Source organism: Palaemon carinicauda, chromosome 22 (genome assembly GCF_036898095.1).
Source record: "Palaemon carinicauda isolate YSFRI2023 chromosome 22, ASM3689809v2, whole genome shotgun sequence".
Lineage (NCBI taxonomy): Eukaryota > Metazoa > Arthropoda > Malacostraca > Decapoda > Palaemonidae > Palaemon > Palaemon carinicauda.
In genome coordinates, this window is record NC_090746.1 from 13219781 (window position 1) to 13243462 (window position 23682).

The window sequence follows — 23682 nt, forward strand, 5'->3', positions numbered from 1 at the left end:
GAGTGGATCAGGTGAGTTTGGTTAGTGACACTGTGGCGGCTCCCCCTTTTGATGAAGGATTTATCACACGCCCTATCTTTATACAAGACGCCCTTAGGGTGCTCGCGCGAGGGTAGTAACCTCTGCATTCCATGCTTTAACTTTCTCTGGCATATTTGGAAGTATTTATATCAGAAAAGAGATAAGAAGGACCCTTTTCACCGGGCGTCACAGGTTGACCCAGAAATACATTTGGCCAGAGTCCCAAGCAAAGCCAGGCATCAAGTTGCTAAAATCCCTCTAGGAGAAGAGTAACTGACAGGCAATATATAAAGGTTTGTTTTGTTTTATCTTATGCAAAATGACTGCTATGATATGGTTGGTGCTATGAGGATTAGCCAGCCTCCAAATACAACATTCATTACACCATTCATGTTTACCTTTTGAGCCGAGACAAGGTCATATCACAGGATACTGGGACTTGTTTAGACCCAAAGAGTGTAGTGTAAGGATTGATATACAATGTATTTGTCTACTTGTTGTATTTATCTCAATTTTTTGGCTGATCTTTTGAACCTTGAGATACTTATGTTTCTAGATAATACTTGCGAGCTTAAACTACGAAAAGTTTACCTCAAAAAGGTTTTCCTTATTATTATGTACAAAGGGAGAATGAGAACAAAGAGAGAATGAGAAGTCTTATGTGCCAGTGTTTTCTGGATAAGACTCGAGTTAACATGAAATCATTCACTATGACGATATTCTAAATTCATGTGGCGGAATAGTTTTACTTGTGAGAAGGGATAAATCTGACTGCCTTTATTTAGCACTGAAAATTGTTGTATAAATAGATTATGAAGTAGGAGTCAACCTGATAATTTTTTTTTTTACTTATCAATATTATGACTAAGTTTTTTTTTCATTTAAAATAAATATCTTTTTATTTTTAAATTTTGTTTTCCTTTCATAAGATTACCTGTTCAGAAAAAAATAATGGATTACATTTATAAAAATGAAATATTCTCATAGGCCGGTATAGCTCAAAATGAAAATATCTTTGTTAATCTCTAAACAAACTATGCTTGGGTACTTTTGCCCTGTAACAAGACAAGGGGTGGTGCCAAAGGCCCCATATTTCTTCAATTTCTTCCCTGATGCATTCCTCTGTGGCCACCGAGTATAGTTGCAAGGTAGAGTAAATGAGGTCATCATCCCGATAGAATGCTGGCAACCTTTTTAATGCAATATATTGTAGGTAGCAGGTTCGCCAGGGCATCATCCACCCATAGATACACTACCGCTGGAGAGTTATTGGATTCTTTGACTGACCAGGCAGTACTAAATTTGATCCCCCTCTCTGCTTATGGCTCACCTTGTCTTTGCCTGCACATACATTGAATAGTTTGGACTATTCATACCACTTTCTGTCTTCATACACCTGCCAATATCGAGATTAACAAGCAATTCTTCTTCGCTCAAGAGGTTAACTACTGCAATGAGGCTATTTTCCTCTTGGTAAGGGTAGAAGAGACCCTTTAGCTATGGTAAGCAGCTCTTCTAGGAAAAGGACAGTCCAAAATCAAACCATTTTTTCTAGCTTTGGGTAGTGCCATAGCTTCTGTACCATGGCCTTCCACTGTCTCGGATTAGAGTTCTCTTGCTTGAGGGTACACTTGGGCATGCTGTTCTATCTCATTTCTCTTCATCTTGTTGTTTTTAAGTTTTTATAGTTTATATGTGAAGGATCTAATAGTAAGAACAAATAACCCAAAAGGTAATTTGACCAGATAATGTTTCTAGTCTTTACCAAAACACATCTTAAATGACTTGGTACCACGAACATTATCCGAGGAGAGCGAATCTAGCTAAATAATAAACTGTTACTTGAACTAATACAACACCTTTAACATTATAAATACAGCTGTGCCTCAGCTTAACCCTTTTACCCCCAGGCTATTTAGAACTTTCCAACCCTTAACCCCCAGGGGTTATTTTTTTTCAAGCACATTTTGCAGTATATATTTTTTAAATTGCTCTAACAGCCTTAGTTTTTGTCATAGAGAGGTCAGGTTGGTCTCATTCTCTTGGAAAATGCCTGAAGTTTCTCAAAAAATTATCAAAAATATGCAAAAAAAAATTGTAAATGGCAGTTTTTTGCAAGAACGTACCGGTACCTCCATGGGGGTAAAGGGATGTGTTTTGTGAAACGTACCAGTACGTCCTTTAGGGGTAAAAGGGTTAAGATATGCTGTATGGGGTCTATCATGTCTGTAAAAGCAGATTTCCTACACAAGTAACATCACAATACCCTTCAAAGTGCCAGACCTAACAGAATTTAGCATTTACAATCGCATTAAAGGAACTTAGCAGCCTAGAAATAAATCCTTTATATAAAGAATTATGACATGTTTACTCTTCATATGTATGCAAATACTTCCAACCTTCAGAGAAAAGTAGAGTTCTATTTCTAGATGACTGAATGACGCAATACCATTGGCAGTGGCAATCTCCTTCAGCCACTCTGTTAAATAGAAGACAGTTCTCCTTCTCAAATATATCTTACAGCCATCATAATTTTTCTGCAACACCATATTGATAGAGACCTGAAATAAAAAGAAAATATAGTCGCACGCAACTATTTGCAACTACGCAACTACAGAACTACTGTACTGATGTTGAGGTTTTATTATTAATAGTACATTGTGTGCATACTAGGCATTAGTCTTGGACATTAGTCTTGGACAAATGGCTGAAAACTTGGTTTTTTACTGAATTTTGAGTTAATATTAATAAATCAGTCTGCCCTTACAACCTCAAATACAATAATTAGAATCACATTTCTAAAGTAATTTGTATTTTTTCTAAATAAACAAACCTAATTCGTTTAATAGTACTGACTTCAGCCAGGCTGGATCTCAACTGATGATATTTATAATGAGGAGGTAGCAGTTACGATAAAGTGGGTGGGGTGATAAGCCACGCACCCCAGACAGGCTACTGAGCAGCCATTTTGACCTTACCCTTGGTTGGGGAGGATCCTTGTCTGAACTGCCATCTCTGCATTCGTTCAAAAGCAGAGATCACAAATGAGAAGTCGCCTGTTCTGACCAGAAATTTGAACGAGTTTGAAGGTTTTGGCGTCTGGAGCATGAAAGATCGTGTGAGTGTGGATGATTGTTAGCAAAGATTGTGCACGTCGAATCTCGACCACGTGAACCATCATAAGAATAGACGATCGCGGGGAGAGATGATCGTGCACATGGTAACGATCATACAAATTGAGGTGATCGCGACCAAAGGACTCGACACCAGTAGATCTTTAAGGGGCAGCCTTTAAAATTTGTGAACAATATGATGTTCCTGAGCAAAAAGGAGGAGTTACTGAAGCACCCGGGGAACGTCCCTGGCAGGAGAGGGACACAAGCAAACCTGCATCCTGATCAACAGCACCAGTGCCTATGTTTCACGAGACCTGGCACTGGTAACTGGGGCATGAGTCCTTGTATATTGTACCTCATCCTCTTCCCAAGAATTGGGTTCTGAGGAAACACTGCAACCAGATTAAGATTAGGGATAAGAATTCCAGGAAGGGGCAGAGCGTATGCTCAGTTCATACGAGGGCTGCAGGAACAGATGCTCTTCCTGCTATGGGACAATTCTCAGAACAGTCATGCACCCTGCAAAAAATACAAAGATGATGAGGACTTGAATATAAACATGTCAGAGTTACAACCAGATTTACCAAGACAAATACATCCCAGTTTACCAGGACAAACCAGCATGTCGGCTTGTAGTCTCCATGCAATCAGACGTGCAAACTAAATGGAAAAATACAGGAAAAAAAAAAAGTTTATGGCACAGCAGAGATGTATGTCCGTTTCATGACAGCTGATAACAAAGGGACAATGGTTTGTATTTGCGCAAGAACAAATATCATAAGAACTGCAAATTCAGAGGTACTGTAATTTGTATTTTTCCAAACGATACAAACTTGGAGCTATTCATAAAGGATACTACTTTCAGCTAAGCTGAAAGAGTCACAAGACATTTAGCAAGGGTAATCACCCACCTCGCTAGTTAGCGGGAATTGAATTGAATATAGGATTTAGGCATTAAGCCAAGCACTGGGGCATCAAAGGCCATTCAGCGCTATATAATGAAAATCATTCAATCATATCTGTACACTCACACCATTTAGTATCATTTTAACCTTTAATACAAATCGTAACACTTTCATACAATAAAATCTAGATGTGAAATAAATAGGGATTAAAAGGGTAAAATAAATAAATAAATTAATAAAATCAATTATAGCTCATAATATAACCCAATACTTTGTACAAATTTTCTCAAGTTCAGGGTATTACAGTTTTCCCCCAGTATATCTCTTAAAGGTTTGTCCTGGAGTAAATGTGTCCTCCTCTGAAGATTAAAAACAGGACAATCGACTAAAATGTGTTTAACATCCATTGTCACTTGACAGGTATTACAAAGAGGGGCCTGTCTCCCTTCCCCACTCTTCATTAAATAATTGTGCGTTGCATGTGTATGGCCAATACGCAGCCTAGTTAAAATAATGGTATCCCTTCTACTTGTAGAATTACAAGATGACCATTTATCCACCAATGGGTGGATTTGTTTCAATTTTGTATTGGTGGTCAGTTCAGACCATCGAGCTTGCCACTTATTTTTACAGTAAAGATGAATCTCACTTTTAAGATCTTTGTAAGGAATACTCAAGGGGGATGGATTACTTAGCCCTGAAGCTTCCTTTGCTGCCTTATCTACTTGTTCATTCCCATCCACCCCAACATGGGCAGGGACCCAACAGAAGTGAACACTAATACTCTTCCTAGACTGCAGAAGTACTAACCAGTCCTGCACCTCTTGTACTAGATGATGGCCTGGCATAATTTGTTTTAATGAGAGTAAAACACTATTGGAATCCGTAAAAATTGTATAAAAACTATTTTGGTTGCCATTTTTAAAAATATGTTGGACTGCGAGAATTATTGCGTACAGCTCAGCAGTAAAAATTGAACAAGAGGATGGGAGTTTCCTTCTAATAACAATATCCCCCACCACAGCTGCACTTCCAACTCCTGCAGCCGATTTGGAGCCATCTGTAAAAACAGGTTTCCCATGATGTTGAGCAGCATGATTTAAAAACTCACTTTTCATTACCCTACTAGGTAAGGTATTTTTCCCTCCTGCCGTAAAACATACTTTAACAGGTGGATTACACCAAGGGGGAGACTTGGGATATCCTACCTCTGCTATCTGTGCTGTTAACAAGCCTACTTCTCTAGCATCGTTTTTCAGCTGTACTTCCAAAGGCTTAGGCACTCTAGATCTGTTAGGAGCCCGATCTAAAGGCGCCCTAACATATTTACAGTTAGGATTGTTTCTCACAGCAAGGGACCTAGCTAAAAACCTCAAACTCAACTCCTCTCTGCGAATGGAAAGGGGAGGTATGCCAGAATCAACATAGAGACTGTCAATGGGAGATGTTCTGTAAGCACCTGTGCAGATGCGAAGCCCAGCATTGTGAACAATATCAAGTTTTCCAAGTAAAGTCTTTGTAGCTGACCCATATATTTGGCATGCATAGTCTAACTTGCTCAGACACAAAGATGTATAAATTCTAAGCAAAGTTGTTCTATCAGCACCCCAATCAAAATGTGATATCACTTTCAGAATGTTCAGTGACTTCTTAACCCTGATAGATAGGTCATTTATATGGGGACCAAATGTCATTTTCTTGTCAAAAATGACTCCAAGAAACTTGACACTATCCTCATATGGCAAAATACAATCATTTAAGAAAAGGGTGGGGATCTCTTCCCTTTTACGAGTACGAGTAAAGCGAATGGCTTTGGTCTTCTGAGGAGAAAACATGAATCCACGAGAATTTGCCCATGCGGAAGCAGCATTTATTGCAATTTGAAGATTTTGGCATGCTTGAAGTGCAGATGATCCACTACAATAAATTGCAAAGTCATCGACAAATAGTGATCCTTGTATGCCAGGAGGTATGTGACTAATGAGACTATTAATAGCAACAGCAAACAAGGTCACACTCAATACGCTGCCTTGGGGGACACCTTCTTCTTGCATGTAGGATGAAGATAGTTCTGACCCTACTCTCACTTTAATTGAGCGGTTTGATAAAAATTCTTCAATAAAAGAGAACATATGTCCTCCTATACCCCACGAGGCCAACTGCTTTAAAATACCACCCCTCCAGGTGGTGTCATATGCCTTTTCGAGGTCAAAAAAGACACCCACCACCTGGTTTTGGTTAGAAAAAGCATTTGAAATTTCCCTTGATAACATCAGCAAAGGGTCTAGAGTACTTCGGTTCTTCCTAAAACCAAACTGTCTGTTAGATAAAAGATTTTTTGATTCTAGATACCACACAAGTCTGTTGTTGATCATTCTCTCAAATAGTTTGCATATGCAACTGGTCAAGGATATGGGCCTATAACTAGATGGCAGTTCTGGGTCTTTACCAGACTTGTGGCCTGGAATTACAATTGAAGTATGCCAGGAATCAGGAGATGTATGGGAAGCCCATAGACCATTAAAGGTTTCTAATAAAAATTCCTTGGTATCCACTGGAAGATGTGATATCATTTCATACCGGATGCCATCCTCACCTGGGGCAGTTAAAGAAGAGCTGGAGATAGCATTTTGCATCTCCTCCATACTAAAAGCCAGGTTAAAAGCTTCAGTATTTGAAGAAGCAGGAGGAACAACAGATGTTGATGCTCTAATTTGTTGAAATGCTGGGGAATAGTTGTCAGCACTTGATACATGAGCAAAGTGCTTAGCAAGAACCTCTGCTACATCTTTGGGGTCAGATATATATCTATTATTTTCCCTTAATATTGGTAGAGGCTTAGGGACGAATTTACCTTGAAGTTTTCTAATCTTGTCCCATATTTCCTTTGAAGGAGTTTTGGTATTAATATTAGATATATATTTCTTCCAAGATGCTCTCTTTGCTTTTTTAAAAATTCTTTTTTTTTTGGCACAGGCTCTGAGATATGCTATTCTATCTGCTAAATAGTTTGTCCTCAAGTATCTTCTGAAGCAAGTTCGGGTCACTTTTCTTGCGTTGGCACATTCTTTACTCCACCAAGGAACTACGGAGCGATGAGGTAAACCGCATGTTTTAGGTATAAACTTGCTAGCATTATCATCAATAATATTTTCAAGATGTTGATAGGCATGCACTGGAGATGTAAATTCATCATATTCTTTATCAGTGTGTGAACAGTTTTCATAAGCTGCCCAGTCTGCCTCATCTATCTTCCATTTTGGTGGACACTGAGAAGGAAGATTATGGACATAATTTAACATTATTGGCCAATGGTCACTGCCATGTAGGTGTTCATTTACTGACCAAAGGTAGTCCAATCGAATGGATGAGGAACAGATTGACAAATCAATGGCTGATGTAGAGTTGTGGAATACATCATACCTAGTTGGAGAACCATCATTCATTAGTATGACATCATTGTTGTCGATTAATTCTTCAACAAGATTACCCCATCTATCGCACACATTTCCACCCCATAAAGTATGCTTTGCATTAAAATCACCCATCAAAATAAAAGGGGCAGGAAGCTGATTGATCAAGTCTTGGAGGTCAGAAAGTCTAAGCCTTCTTGGATTACCAGCATGATCTAAGAGGAAAAGTTCTAAGGATGGTTCAATATATAGCGAGCATAAAGTAATTTTTTTCCCGATATGAGTTCTAACTGCACATGCCTGTAGTGGTGTATTGAGTGGGATTGTTTCAAATTTTACAGATTTGTGAATAATAAAACCTGTACCACCTTGAGCTCTTGCAGCTTGCAAAGGAGGGGATCTACAAAAATGATAATTGAGTCCAGGATTAAATGGTTTGTCACTGATCTTGGTTTCCTGTAGACAAATTACCTTCGTGTCTGAGTCCCTGGTTAAAGTTTTTATTTGCTCAATGCTAGTACTTAGACCTCTGCAATTCCACTGGATGATAGACATTATCTTTTGTTATTATTTTTCTTTGTCTCATTTGTCTTTTGGGACTTTTCAGATGAAGCCATGTAAGGCCTGGAGATGGAAGGCTTTACTAGGCCACCACTCTTCTTTTCTTTCTTTCTAGGATCTTTATAAGAGTCAACCTTAGGATCATGAGCAGTAGGGCACTTACCTGACTTAGATGAAGGTGAGGATGATGGGGACCTTTTCCTCTTTGGAAGATCTTGTTTTCCAATCTCCATCAAATCAGGTAGAGATTCTGCCTGAGACAATACATTTAAGGTGGTGGAAGCCACATTGGCTTCCTTGGAGGATTGCGCTAGAACTTCAACAGTTCGAGCACTTAACCCAGAAGGCTGGGCTACTACCTCTAGGGGAGATGCTCCTATCAGTGACAATACTTTTGGTGTATTGGAAACCATATTGACCTCTTTGGAGGTTTGTGCTCTGGCTTTTATAGGCGGAGCACTTGACCCAGATGGCTGGGCTACTACCACTAAGGGAGATGCACCTGACGGGCCAGGTGCTGCCACTGGTCCCCCTGTGGTAGTAAGGGGTAGTGGATTATAATCTTTTGTTGGCATCTTAACTGCGTGAGCAAAATTAAGTTGCCGATTGAGTAAATGCTTTGCATAACCTACACTTATATGTTCAGCATTTGCTTTCAAGATTGCAGCTTCTTCTTTCTTGTATTCTCTACATCTTTTATCATTTGATTTATGATGATCTTTACAGTTTGCACAGGTTGTATCTCTGTTGCATTGGCCATGTTCTAACAAAGAACAGTTAATACAGATCTTCGTATTATTGCAGTACCGGGAAGGGTGACCGTACTTGAAACAATTAAAGCATTGTAAAGGCCTAGGTTTATACTCTCGAACACGTACTCTTTCATTCTCAATAATTATATGATCTGGTATAACAGGGGTTTCAAATGTTAAAACTACCATGCTTGTTTGAGGGATCTTACTTACTTTCCAAACATTAGCAGGGCACATGTCCAGAATTTCCGGTTCTGAGAATTCATATAGATCTCTATCAAAAACTACTCCTTTACCATAGCTGAAGCTCATATGTGGTTTAATATCCTTAATAGGATCAATTTCTGCAATCTTCATGCCACAAAGCATGTGAGCTTGAGTATCTGATTTTGCATTAATCAAAACAGATTGCTTACCGTATCTACTAATATCCTTACTTTTAATTAAACCAACTTTTTTTTGTATAAATTTACTAATCTTATAATAGTTATAATTATCCATCTTCCCAGATGCAATTATCCATGTTGGGGGCTTGGGGGTTCTTACTTCTGGAAGTCTATGCTCTATTTCTTTTTCCATCCATTCTTCTGGTTTATATACCTCTAGGTGTCTTGGTGCTTTATCACATAGAGCCCCAGAAATCAAACAATTGTCAATTTTTATGCTCTCTAAATTTTTATTTGCTTCTAAAGCAATCTCAAAACTTGAAAATGATACCCAAGCTTCCCAAAAGCCTTTACTACCATTAAGCTCCATTAAAATTTCTTTGATTGCCCCAAATCTACAGAAGGCTTCATGAATTATGTCATAGCTACAACCAATTGGTATGTTTTTTAAGTGGAGAATTTTCAGATTTTTTGTTGGATCTGGTAATGAGCCAGAACCAGAGAGTAAAGTATCACTGTTAATACAAGCATAATTTTCCACCAGTGCCGATAAATTGTCTTTAACAACACTGGTCAGAGAAGTATTGTTGGAGGAATCCTTTTTATTGCAGAGGTTGTCAACAGAGCTTTCCCTATTTAAACAAGCAGAAGTCGTCAACGGTGTCTGGGGTTCGCCATTTGATCCAGGGGTACGGGGAATATTAAGTTTACTCATTAATTATTTTTTCAGGGGGAGGGAAGGGGTCATAATAACAATGAAAAAAAACAATGGAAAAAAATAAAGTTCAAGGGAGAGAAAAAATTAAGACTGTCTGAAATTCCAAAGAAAACACCGTTAGCCTTTCCTGGAATTAATTTCTCCACCAATGACACCTGTAAAAGCTGCTTACCAAATGTCCACTCCCTACCCTACCACAAAGGGATGGTACCACTATGATTAGAGTGGCTCAAGTGTATGCCAAACCCGCTTGATGGGACTGAGAGCATTTCAAGAATACAATCATCCCCACTCTAATCATAGTGGCAGGCAAACCGGACAGAATGCCGAGAGTCCTATCTCTATGAAATCGCCAACCCCTGGAATCCGAAGGCCAAATTTCCTACGAGATAGTTCCGCGTGCCAGTATGGGAATACTGACACTCCTAGGTGTCCAAACATTTTCGGGCAGTTGGCAGACCACCACAGCTCCCACAATTGATTTTGAAATAAAAACCGATCATGGATACAATGTCCCCTCTAAAAAACCTGGACAGTGAAATGGGTAAGAGAGTTTTGACAGCAAGGTTGGAGACAGCTGATAATTATGAAGGAGGAATAAGCAATAAGAGGTAATAGAAAAAAGAATGAGAGAAATTTAGAGTCAAACTGAGGAAAAGAAATTCCCCAGTTCGAGAGCCCTCTTGCCCGTCACTAGCCTTCAGCACGGGAATGATATGCCGTGCTGAAGCCCAATGACTTCATCAAGGCATTCTCTCGTTAAGAGGGCTAGTTAGCGGGAGGGGTTGGGGGTAGCTGGCTACCCCGTTCACTCGCACACCTAGGCTGAGCACCCACATTGCTTGCAGGCAGTACTTCTTGGGGGATAGGTGCTGGCAGGCCTATCTGTATAAATAGTTCCAGATACTGTAAGTAACATTAAGAAAAATACAAATTGCCTCCAAATTTGTTTCTTGTTCCGTCACTATATAAACTTTCACTATTCATAGGGGAACCCTTGCACCTCGCTAAAAAATCATGCTATGCATAACTAGCCGCCTCCACAAGCGGTGTGCTTGTGATACTAGCAATGTGACTGGTCTAGGTAACAGTTCTCAAAGTTATTGGAACATTTGAGAGTACCATAGATTTCACCCAATCCTCCCTCGCCAGAGGGAGCCTTAGGTTTTTAAACCATTTATTGTGTAGCCACCACAGTATCCACAAAGAAAGTCTCTATGTTCCTGTGGTTCACATGTTGCAGGAAGTGAGTGGTGAAGGTCACTTGACACTTCTAAACGCCTGCTGACAAGGCCTGCGTCACAAGAGTAGCCTTATAAAACAGGTAGTAGGTTGGCCAGAGGACCAGCTGCCCGTTGAGATACTACCACTAGAGTTATGGGGGCTTTTGACTGGCCAGACAGTACTACATTGGATCCTTCTCTCTGGTTACGGTTCATTTTCCCTTTGCCTATACACATACCGAATAGTCTGGCCTATTTTTTACATATTCTCCTCTGTCCTCATACACCTGACAACACAGATTGCCAAACAATTCTTCTTCACCCGAGTTATCACACGGTAATAGTTCAGTGGCCAGTTTCCTCTTGGTAAGGGTAGAAGACACTCTTTAGCTATGGTAAGCAGCTCTTCTAGGAGAAGGACACCAAAATCTAACCATTGTTCTCTAGTCTTGGGTAATGCCATAGCCTCTGTACCATGGTCTTCCACTGTCTTGGATTAGAGTTCTCTTGCTTGAGGGTACACTTGGGCACACTATCATATTTCCCTTCTAGTTTTGTTGAGGCTTTTATAGTTAATATAGGAGATATTTATTTCAATGTTATTACTCTTAGAATATTCTAATTTGCCTTGTTTCCTTTCCTCACTTGGCTATTTTCCCTGTTGGAACTTATAGCATCCTGCTTTTCCAACTAGGGTTGTAGCTTAGCAAGTAATGATAATAATAATAATAATAATAATAATAATAATAATAATAATAATAATAATAATAATAATAATAATAGGGCATACTCCTGCCCCTAACGTTATGAGCTCTCGGTCTCTTCAATAAGAAGAAGGATAAGGATTCAATGCTTTGTCCATGACCTTGCGAATACGAGCCGAGAAAGTGCTCTTGGTGATCCTTCTCTTGGCCTTCCTTGAACTGATGAGTGCTGACACTCGGGGCCGGGCTCTTGTTTCCTTGAGGTAGGCCCTCAAGTTTCTTATTGGCTTAGTAATCATTGATCTGAATCTTGGGATCCAAGCTGCCAGAAACGACCATAGCCGTGAATGAGAGGCATTAAGGGCAGCCGATGGGGTTTGCCGACTCTTTTGGCCTAAACCAATACAAGCAGGAAAACTATCATCATGGTTAGGTGAACATCTGCTGCTTGGCATCCTGGGTTGTAAGTGGAACCATTTGGGGACCAGAGGACGTGAACCCTGCCATGTGGAGGACTCCCTTCCGATTAAGGGTCTGTCGGCTCGAAAACTCCATATGAGAAGGGGGCGATGACGACGTGGAGGAAAGGTTAATTCATTTCGGTCTGAAGGCGAGGCCAAGGACTAGCGGTGGCCTTTCATTGCCGAGACCACAAACCACTTTTATCCCGAAGGTAAACGAGAACTCCTTAAATGCTCAGATAGTGGGATCGAGGGGAGGGATACCCATTCATGATACCAACTACAGTCTACTTTGCTTGGACAGCTGAGCCAAAGAACCACACAGGTATCTAGACATTCTCTTCACAAATTTTTGTGGAAAGGCCTCTCAGAGAGGACCTGCTGGATAGTATCCAGCCCTGAAGTCACAGCGAAGATACAATTTTGTGAAAGGTGTTCACATATGACTGTGTTCAGATATGTCTGTTAAGAGTAACTGTGGAATTCTCTCGGGATCTCCGTCGGGAGTCACAGACGAGTCAACGAGTGTGACAAGTCTACTTGGTAAGATGAGGATGGCGTACCCACAGAGATCAAGGGCTGGAGATGGATGAATCCGATTCTCACCGGAGAAATACCCAAAAGGGGAGACTAACCAGGAAAACGGGCAGTTTCTCGTGGATGGGCAAGGAGACTACCTTCTATTACCGCTGTTGGCGATCCTTCCCGCAAGCATGAAGATTGCTGCCTAGTGGCTGGTGATAGGACTACTACTCAGCAGGGTAGTGGGTGAATATATCTCTTCGCTGGAGGAATCCTCCGAAGGGGAGACCAACCAGTGAAGGAAGTCTATTCCGAGGATGGGAAAGACATGACCAACATCTGATGCTCTAGTCAGCAACTCTCCCTACAAGCAGGAGGATTGTTGACCAGTAGTTGGAGGGACTCTCCCTCACATAGTTAGAGTTCCAAAACCTAGAGGCGATCCCTTCGACCACACACTGTTTCCCATCCACAATTTCTAGCTCAGGTTGAGACCTCGGGTGTTGCCCAAGTAATGAGCCAAAACTCAAATCTTCCGTAGGAAGTCAGCCCTCATCTTAGGGAAGTTTAACAGATGGTGTCGTTTGAACTCTGACCAGAGCCCAGAGGCCGAGTGGTACAGCATGATTCCCTCCCCATTTCTCTTGATGCATCTCTAGGGAGCTTCTAATCCGGGGAAGAGCCGAGGAGGTCGACTCCTCAGCAGAGATTTCCGTTTGTCAACCTTCTTCTCAGGTCTGTTTCCTGTCTGGTTCTCAGGCTCCCGACAAAAAAAAAAAAAAAATGGGGGCGGGGATCCTACACCTGCCACTACTCAAGCACCAGAAGAGGTTGGATTGAGAATCCTTTGCATGCTTGACGAACCCGAGTAAAACGGTGACTTAAGAAACTTAACCACTGCTGGTCGAGATTGCGTCTCGTAGAAGGAAGAGACTCCTGTCATCTTTCTCCTAAGATCCTGTCGATCTGCAGAAAAAACTGCACGAAGACGATGGATCCAAGGGTACCCATCTCCAATAAGAAAGCCGGGGTATATCGAGATTTACAGATTGGAGAAGTTTCTGTGGTAACGAAGGTTAACCACCAAGTCTGTTAGGATCAGTGCGTCGTACCGGAGTCTTCAAGAGAAGAAAGCTGATCCTGACGAACAAGGCTAACACTAGGGCAAACCTTTTCACGAAAACCTGCTAGATGGTCGAAGATACTTCCTCAATGGTGGCATTCCAGAATCTAGGAGTAAAAGTCCTAGTTGTCAAACATACCCAGGAAGTCCGCTGAACTAACTACTTATTTGACCGTATGCCTTCTCCTTGCTGAACAGAGTTTGATAAGCTAGCCTGATCCAGGAAGATAGAATAGAACTGGAGACTATGTATAGGAGGATCCAACTGTAGAGGCTCGGAGAACATGGATAAAACACTTCGTTCTGTTAAAAGACGTAACACCCGAGACAGGAGTCCGACGATGTTCGGATCGCTAAGGTAAATAGAGAGTTGGCCTCACACTTCCACAGGTGGGAGGAAGAGTGTGTATTCTCTTGTAGCTGAGCTACCCTTCTCTGTCCTAGTTGGAAAGAGGTGTATTCTAAACTCGTAGTAGGGGACCTGCCACAGGGCAACCTCCTCTAGGACGAGAAAACGGAGTTACCTCTGGGATAAGAACATCGATGATGTCCACACCATCCCTTTCACAGCCATGACCAAGAGGCATCTTTTCTTGGTGAAGCAAGGAACACTAAGTCCACATCAATGCTAGAGCAGCTACAACCGTAGAAGTGCTAGCACTTCTACAACACCAATCTCACAATGGTGTTCCCAGGTGGTCACCCGTCCAAGTACTGACTAGACCCGACGTTGCTTGTCTTCGCTGATTGGAAGATATTGCGTTTCAACATGGTATGGCTGTTGACAGGGCGAACTCCGGCTGATGGGAGGGCATCACTGTCAGAGGGTTGAAGGACAAGATCAAGGTTAAACTAAGGGTTGGCCTTAGCAATCACGCACTTAAGAAGAACTGAAGAGATTTATCCTAACTGCCGGGGAAGGAGAATGTCTAGAGTAGAAGGAGGACTCCACTCCTATGAAAAGTGACGATCCTCCCGAGGGGATAGTCTGCAGTGGCGAGGTTCCTACTCGAAGGAAACCTGTCCCAAAGGCGCCAACGCAGAGTTACTGTGGTCTCTAGAAGATCTCTGGAATGGTATTTTTAGGGGGGCCCCTCCCTCGTGGACAAGCGAAACGTCCACCCATGGGAGAGGATTTCCGCGGACTTTGCTCCACCCCCAACAGAAGAGTCGGCTCAGCATGGGGGAGCGCATAGTCTATGGCGACAAGTCTGCAGCGGCTGTTAGATGTAGCCGTCAGAAATTCTCCCCGCAAGCAGGAGGGTTGCTAGAAAAAAGCTGATGGGGGGGAAGTTCTCCTTCGGAAAGGAGAGCTGCCCAACACCCGGGGAGGTTAATTCTCCCCTCAAAGGGAAAGTTGTCCAACCCCTGGAGGCGGACCTCCAGGCAGCACTCTCTGCTTCCCATCAACAAGCATTGTTCAAGCTGAAGCTCGACATCATGAGATACCTGTGAAATTTAGCTGAAGCTAGTTTCTAGGTTCACCCTAAAGAGATTCCCCAACTGGAACACGCGAAGGAATCCAATACGCCACTGCCCTCGTTCCTACGCCTGAGCATGAGGAAGGAATGAGTAGAAGGGGAGAGTGTTGCACAGACTGTATCACTCTTGGAAGGGACCTCATCCCCGTAAGGGAAAGGTCGTAGTTAGGGTGATGATCAGGAGCTGCTACATGTGCAGAACAGGACCTGGGGCGAGGCAGAGAGAGCAGAATCCACAGGAATGAACAGCTCTGCTCTTTTACGTCGGCTGACTTACCTGAAAGAAGAAGTACGGCATCGCTAGCTGAGAAAACAAAAAGAATGAAAGAAAAACTCCTAGGAAAATGACCTAACCTACAGACAGGAAAGGTATCCCCCAAGAGAACATATATACGAAGGACTGAGCACTCCTTTTGCCGGCTGTCACTGTCGCGAGAAGGAGAGCGGCAACGTAAGACCTGTAAAAAAACAGTATAATTACTTAATCAGCAGACGAAACAAACTACAGTACTCTATAGAACAACTAAACCCATCGGCTAGAAAACAAGGTGAGCGGACAAGCTCGAGACCATGCACTCCCTCCACCAGCTAAGTATGAACGTTGGCCCATTGCCGAATGGAGTGCTATAAAAGTTGAATTACAAACTATTATTATTTCAAATTAATTACGGAAGAAAAAACATTCAGGAGAGCCACCTGACCCACATAACAGGAAGGGTGTTACCCCTCAGTGGATCTACCGCCCGCCCATGTAACAAGGGAGACCATAATCGTCAGCGAGGAAGAACAAGACCGAAGTCAAGCTCTGGAAAGGCAGCAAGCTGTCTTCCTCCAAAGAGCTCGCAGGGAGAGAGCGACGTTAACATCCAAACAGAGGAGTGTTCTCACCAAGTTCCCCATTGGGGACCACTTACCTGCGGTGGAGGTCAGTCACTCGGAAAAAGCCACCAGCCTATGGGTTGTCCTGCGTCCAAGGGGGTAAGATTGTAATAGAAGGTTTTACGCCCTCGACAACCTGCCACATGCTGTCACACAAGCAGCAACATTCACTGAAACTAAAAGAAAGCCGAAATATACATAAAAACATTACATGAATGTTTTCATATATAAAAACATAAGTCTATATAAGAATATAAGAAAAGTCAAATGGGCAGTTAAGTTTATCGGCGAGCCAAAAGAAAAGTGGGTGCTCAACCCAGGTGTGCGAGTGAGCAGGGTAGCCGGTTACCACCCACTCCTTCGCTACCTAGCGGGTTGGGTGATTACCCCTCTCAAAGTCTTATAGCTCATCTTTCAGCTTCGCTGCAAGTAATATCCCCTATAAATAGAAAAGGTTTGTATTCTAGTCATGGAACAACTATCATTTACAATTACATTAAAGAAATTTAAAAGCCTAGAATTAATCATTTATGTTTACACTTCGGATGTATTCAAATCCTTCTTGCCTTTATCAAAGAAATGTAGAGTGGTTTTCTAATGACATTTAGTCAAAAGACCAAATGACGCAATATCATCGGCGGCGGCAAATCGAAATTTAGAGCAATGTCACATCTGGCTGTGCATGTTTCATACAGAGGAATTCCAGAAAGGTTTCCAGTCCATGGAGTTTAATGGGGAAGTAATGGAGTGTGGCTAAGAATATACAGCCCACTTATAAGTTGGAATCACCAGTCTGTCTTCATTTGAAATATGCCCCATAATTTTGAGAACTAGGTCAATGAAACCAAAACAAAAGTCTTCTTCCGCACACCTATGACCAGATGCAGGTCATCCAGCTAATAATTCTTTATTAGCATAATCATAGTCATCTTCTATGGTACCCACAGAATCTGTAATGGACTATTTAACAAGGGTCCACTTTCAAACTTCCTCCATTACTACAATAAACAGAAGAAGCTTGGGGCTGATTCTTTATCATCGAAACTTTCCTCAAATTCTTCTAATACCATTGCCAACATAGAACCTTCACTGGATATATTGTTACAGTAGGGTAACATCACATCTTGACAAATCTTTCCCGTTTCCACTGTCTTCGTAATGTCAATCAAATCGTTTGCCTTGGGTGCTCCATTAAATGTATTCTCAACAGCTTCAAACACACCCTATCAGTATAATCTCTTCCTTTTTCGATGGTTACTTTTCTTATCATCCAGATGTTTTTCGAAGTACTGCATTTTCATTTTCCATTTCCATCTTAGTCTATTTCACATCCTCACAATCTCCCTCTGCCACTTTGCTGAAGAGAATGATATCCTACTTTTCCTTCTTTGTCGTGGGTAACAGCCAGACTGTTCTTGTCTTTATACATCTTTATTTCAAAGCCACAGCTTATTATACTCTTCTGCAACACTTTCATCTTCGTAGGGACCTGAAATAAAGACAAAGTATAGTTGCACATAACTTCAGAACTACTGATAATATCTAGGACTTATTATTAATATAATAAACACCTTTAAAATAAAATAAGTATTAATCTGAGGCAAATATTTTTAACAAAGATCAGACTAATTCCCTGAGCAATTATTCATGCCTAAAAACCTGTTCTTTAAGTCTATTTCGAGTAAATTTTAATCACCCTTATAACCCCAAACACAAAATCAAAATCACATATTCCTACGATAATGTGCAACTGCTGAGATTGAAGTTGAGAAGCCATCTGCTACGACCCCTAACATACGAACGAGTTGGAAAGTCTAGGAAGACACAATTGTGGATCGGTATCCGATTGTGGGAGAATCTAGGTTAAGGAGCAGCATCGGTGCATCAGGGGATCTCGAGCGATGGTGTTACTGAGCCGTCTTAGGAACATCAAGAGGCAGGAGAGGGATGGGAGCAGTTGTCCATGTCCTGACCAGCAGTTCTAATGCTGCTCTACCTAGTACTGGAAACCCTTCCCGGAGTTTAGGTTTTCGTATGGCACTGCTCCTCCCACGAAACCCCACAGGGGAATCAATCGAAGTCTCAAAACATACTTCCAGATTAGTTGTCCTCTGCTTCAGTGACTAGTACTTCCTCCTCTTTGAGGCAGTATGAATGCTGTGAAGGAACAGACAACAGGAACAGGTGAACTACTGTAGTTACCCATTGACTCAAAAATAACTATTACTGTACCTGAAGAAAAAGCGTAAGCAAACAATTGGAACATTCCTGCAAAGACGAAACATAAAGGGAAGAAGCACAAGTAAACCTTGGCACTCGTAAAGGGAAGATCTTGTAGCCAGTATATTAGAAATGGGCCATGGGTGGTCTCGTTCCTCAGCCGAGGAGAAGTCCAATTGTGTAGTGACAGATCACACCGAGACAGCTCTGGTGTTGAAAGAGCGCTTGGACACGGGTAGTGATCTGGAACACACTACAGCAGTAGCTCATGAACGTGGACTATCATGTTCAAAGACAATCATGTGCATGCCTGCTAATATTTGTAGACGCATGTATTCGTGGACAATCATGCAACTGGCAGTTCATCCACATAAACAATTCTGTTTGTGGAAGATCGTGTATGTATATGAATGTGTGCCTGTCGATGATCAGGTTAGGGAAGTGTGTGTATATGAAATCTCAAGCAAGTGAACCATCATGGGTGTAGACGATCGTACACGTGGACGATCATGGGCCCAGATGATTGCACGTGTGGCAATCCAACGATCATGCAATTGGAAGTGATCATAATCAGAGGACTCAACACTTCTAACAGATCCCTAAGGGGGAATCTTAGAAGTGTGTGTGCATGACGATATACAGGCTTGTAAAGGAGTCACCGAAGCACCCAGGGAGAGAGACAAGAGCAAGGCTCTGCATCTTGACAAACAGCACCAGTGCCTCGTGTTTCACAAGACTTGGCACTAGTAGCTGGGGCATGAGCCCTTGTACTTAGTACCTCAACCCTTTCACAGGGATCAGGTTTTGGTATAGTGCTGTACCTAACACGAAACAATGCAGAGGAACCAGACAAAGAGGACTTCCAGGAAGGGGGAAAGGAAAGGTGGTCTCCTTCCATGATGCTCTTCCTGCTATGGGACAATTCTCGGCTCTTACTCTTCCCAGCACAACCCGAACAAGAGTAGAATGTGCAAGAAATCTAGACATATTACCGGTAGCGAGAGCACCTTCCAGCTATCCAACCAACTCTGTAAGAATCGAGCTTCACACATTAGGCTGGTTAATCATCTTTTAATAATAATAATCTTCCAGCCTTGGAACAACTATCAGCAATCACTACAGATGGGAATTCCTATGGAGAGAAATAGTAGAAGCTTTGCATACGCAAGTCTTATCAATTTGACCCGGACTTTTGCGATGACGACTTCTACTCTTCCTTCCAGGGGCATCGCTAAAGACTTGATAGCCCAGGCAGCTGAGTTAGAAAAGACGCCCCCCATCTCCCTTTGCCTAATAAGTTGGCGGCAATTTTGAATGTACACAAACTTTGATTTTCTGACCCTACTTTGGAGGCCCCCAGCTCTTGGAGGCCATGGGGGAGTAATTTTCTATGCCACTCGACCGTGTAGAACTTCTTCAATGGAAGCACCAGCAATGACGAGGAAAAACAATTTCGTCAGGTTCACTTTTTTACTGTTGTGAGGCCACACACACTGCAGGTAGGACAGAAAACTGTCCCACAATTAGTCATGAAACACTGCACATCCTTAGCTTATTCCCCTAATAACCTTTGAACACAACTTAAAGGCCATCTATTAAATCTCGAACAAAACACACTATTAAAACAAGACAGACGAGGACGCCGAAATACGTCTGTACCATCCAGCAGGCAAAGTCAAACTGGGGTTGCTCCAACTGCCAGGTGGGCGAAGCGTACACATTGCCCAACAGGCCTTATGTTACCTCATCATCTCCTCCTACCCCTACTGATGCAAAGGGCCTCTGTTAGATTTCGCCAGTCGTCTCTATCTTGAGCTTTTAAATTAATACTTTACCATTCATCATCTACTTCACGCTTCAGAGTCATCAGCCATGTAGGCCTGGGTCTTCCAACTCTTCTAGTACCTTGTGGAGCACAGTTAAATATTTGATAAACTAATTTCTCTTAAGAGTGTGTGAAGAGCATGCCCGAACCATCTCCGTCTACCCCTCACCATGATCTCATCCACATATGGCACTCGAGTAATATCTCTTATAGCCTAAGAGTTTTCATTCTTATACAGTCCTGCCATTTGACTCCCAATATTCTTCTGCTAGCATTCTCGAATCTACTACAGTGATGCCTCAAGATTAAGTTAATTGGTTCCGTAAGGGCTTTCTTTAAGTGATTTTTTCGTGTAGCGAGTTGCCTTTTACATGTAAATAGCCTAATTCGTTCCAGACCCTAGAAAAAGGCCACATTAAATGATTATAAAAATTATATTCACCACTAAACAGTACTAAATATGTTAAGTACTGTATTTTGATTACAGTATCTAATAAATTAACATTAATATTCTGAAAAAGAAGTGTTTAATTAGAGTAAACAGTAAAAATAAAGTAACAAACATGTGGAACCTTACCTTTGGTGTGAGGCGATGTCTAAGAGCTAAGTGCGGGGCGGCAGAGGAGAATGAAAACGGCGGAAAAAGTTTACGTACAAGTGGCAGAAAACGTAAACACTTAACTATACAAATCAAATTTCTAAATGACAGAAAACATTAACACTTAATTTTAGGAAACGCATCTACATACTGCAGGAAATATTAACACTTAACTTTACGATAAACTTAAAAATATTTTTTTTTCCTTTTTGTTTTTTTCACTTAGGAGTTTTATATTTTTTAAAATTAATTACATAACTTATTTTCTACATGACAGCCAATTTTCTTTCTTTTTTAACTGGCACTTAGTCTGCTTCTACCAAAGGCCTCTTACTAAAATAATCGTCCAAAGAAGCTTATTTCTGTCTGCTTCCTAAAAATTTTCCTGAAATAACTTGGGCAAACTTCATGTACTCAGACGCACGACCTGTGAGAATCTTTTCTGTGCGTCTCTTTTCTACGAGAGCCACCATTTTAAGAAGCACTCTAGACCCTCTTTAATTTCTGCCAGTGTCAGTGGGTCACCCCGCCCCCCTGCTGTACTTTTCCTGAGCAACGTTCCTTGCATGGCCTCCAACTCCTTCAGGTCATCCGTCCTAAGTTCCTCTTGGTGCTCCTGGATAAGCTCATCAATGTCAGCTACTAAACTTCCAGAGCCATGGACTTCCTCAGTGTAACTATCTCTGCAACATCAGATTAAGTAATAGGTTCAGGATCGTCAACATTCTCGGAATCATCTTCAGTTTGGTCTGCGTGGAAGCCCTCGAAATCTCGTGCGGAGACGGCATCAGGCCACAGTTTCTTCCAAGCAGAGTTCAAGGTGCACCTCGAAACCTCCTGCCAAGCTTGACTGATCATTTTGAGGCATACCACAATATCAAAATTCTCCTTCCAAAATTGATGAAGGGTGAGGTTTGTGCTCTCAATGATTTCGAAACATCTCTTGAAGTGATATTTCGTGTAAGTTTCTTAAAAGTTGAAAATCACTTGCTGGTTCATGGGCTGAAGGAGAGGGGTGGTGTTCGGTGGAAGATAGAGAATCTTGACGAAGGAATATTGTGGTGCAATATCTTCACGGAGGGAAGGAGGGTGAGCAGGGGTATTATCCAGTACCAGCAGGCATTTCATAGGGAGGCGCTTCTCTTCCAAAATAAATATTAATCCACTCTATAAACTAAGAGTCTTGTTACCCAGGCTTTTCCATTAGCCCTCCACAACATGCTTAGATGTTCCTTAGTGACTTTGTGGGTCTTGAAGGCTCGAGGAGTATCCGAGCGATGCACCAACAGATGTTTCACCTTGCAATCCCCACTGGCATTTGCACAGAGTGCAAAGGTAAGCCTGTCCTTTATAGGCTTATGCCCAGGTAGCCTCTTTCCTTCTGCCGTGATGTACGTTCGAGGATGCTTTTTTTTTTCCAAAAAAGGGATTTTGACGAAGGAAAAATCTATTTCTGGGGAGAGACCTGTGACGCCCGGTGAAAAAGGGCCTTCTTTACAATTTTCTAATATAAATCTTCCAAATATACTAGAGAAAGATAAAAGCATGGAATGCAGAGGTTACAACCCTCGCGCGAACACCTTGTTGGGGTCGTGTATTTAACAAGGGAGTGTGTAAACCACTATTCACAGGCTGTCTTCCATTTAGATAATCCCTTCATCAAAGGGGAGGGCCGTAACAGGCCCTAGAGAATACAGTTGGACTACTCCACCGACACCCACTACTCGCGCTCTCCAGGTCATCCTTCTGAAAGAACATATGGCTTGGCAAGGAAAGGGTGGGTCCGTACAAAAATAACCGGGAAGGGTTTCACCGGGCGTCACAGGTCTCTCCCCAGAAATAGATATTTCCTTCGTCAAAATCCCTTTTCTGGGTCGATCTGCGACGGCCGGTGAAAAAGTACCAGAGAATGCCTTCCAAGCCCAATAAAGTAATAACAATGCGTAGAATACAATCACCATGTACGACATTAATATAATACAATGTAAGAAACGTCCAATTACCAACTAGCCAAATGACATAGGGAACGTAAGTCTAAATAACTAAGACGACAAGGAATCAACCGAGTGTCGAATCGCAAAAGGCATCAAACCTTACACGTCTAAGCATATCTAAACCTTAAAGGAACCGTAACTACAATAACAGTTAAACCATAGGAATTAAACATGGCAAATATCATAGGGCTAACGAACTACCCAGGAGAGTGGCGACGTGGTGGGAGTGGCAGGTAGGAGGGAGAAGAGAAGAGATGGAAGAAAGGAAGATGTAAGAGATTAATGGGGAGGGAAAAGGCTCCCCGCTGCCATCGTCGGGTATTTAAGGGCCTGTAAGATCTTTAGATAGTGGCGTTTGACAACCATAGGGGATTTCCAACCCGTATATTTTTTTAAAAATCATCAAAGTCCCTGTTCTGGAAGTAATTGATGGAGGTATCTACTGTCCGTATATCATGAGCCTGGGGAAATGATTCCGGATTAGTATGTTTAAAGAAGTAGACGATTTGTTGCCTGATACCATGAATGGGAATAGTACCTCCTTGTTCCCTGATAACCAAGGGGCCAGACGAGCGGGTGGCAGTTCTAGCTAAAAAGGCCTTGAGAGTAGGGACTGGACACAGAAAAGATCCTGGTTAAGAAGAATAATCTTCCGAGGGGAGCACCTATTTTGCGGATCCTCATTTTTTAGCTAGGAAAGCATTGTCTGGAGAAAGGAGTACTTCGGCTGAAGGGAGGAAATCTGTTTTCCGGGTTCGTGAGAGAGCTGCTAGTTCCGAT

The 23682-nt window shown here is 41.9% G+C and overlaps 1 protein-coding gene across 2 annotated transcripts in view; it reads right to left on the bottom strand.

Annotated features, from left to right (window-relative positions):
- The window catches only part of LOC137616323 (uncharacterized), a 225748-nt gene that overhangs the window by 190342 nt on the left and 11724 nt on the right, over window positions 1-23682 (bottom strand). Inside the window, exon 2 of one of the 2 annotated variants that reach the window (XM_068345974.1) lies at window positions 2421-2582. In XM_068345974.1, the coding sequence (XP_068202075.1) occupies window positions 2421-2582 (162 nt within the window). Of the gene's footprint in view, window positions 1-2420; window positions 2583-16833; window positions 17755-23682 lie in introns of those variants that run through there. The other variant, XR_011039391.1, reaches the window with a different exon arrangement.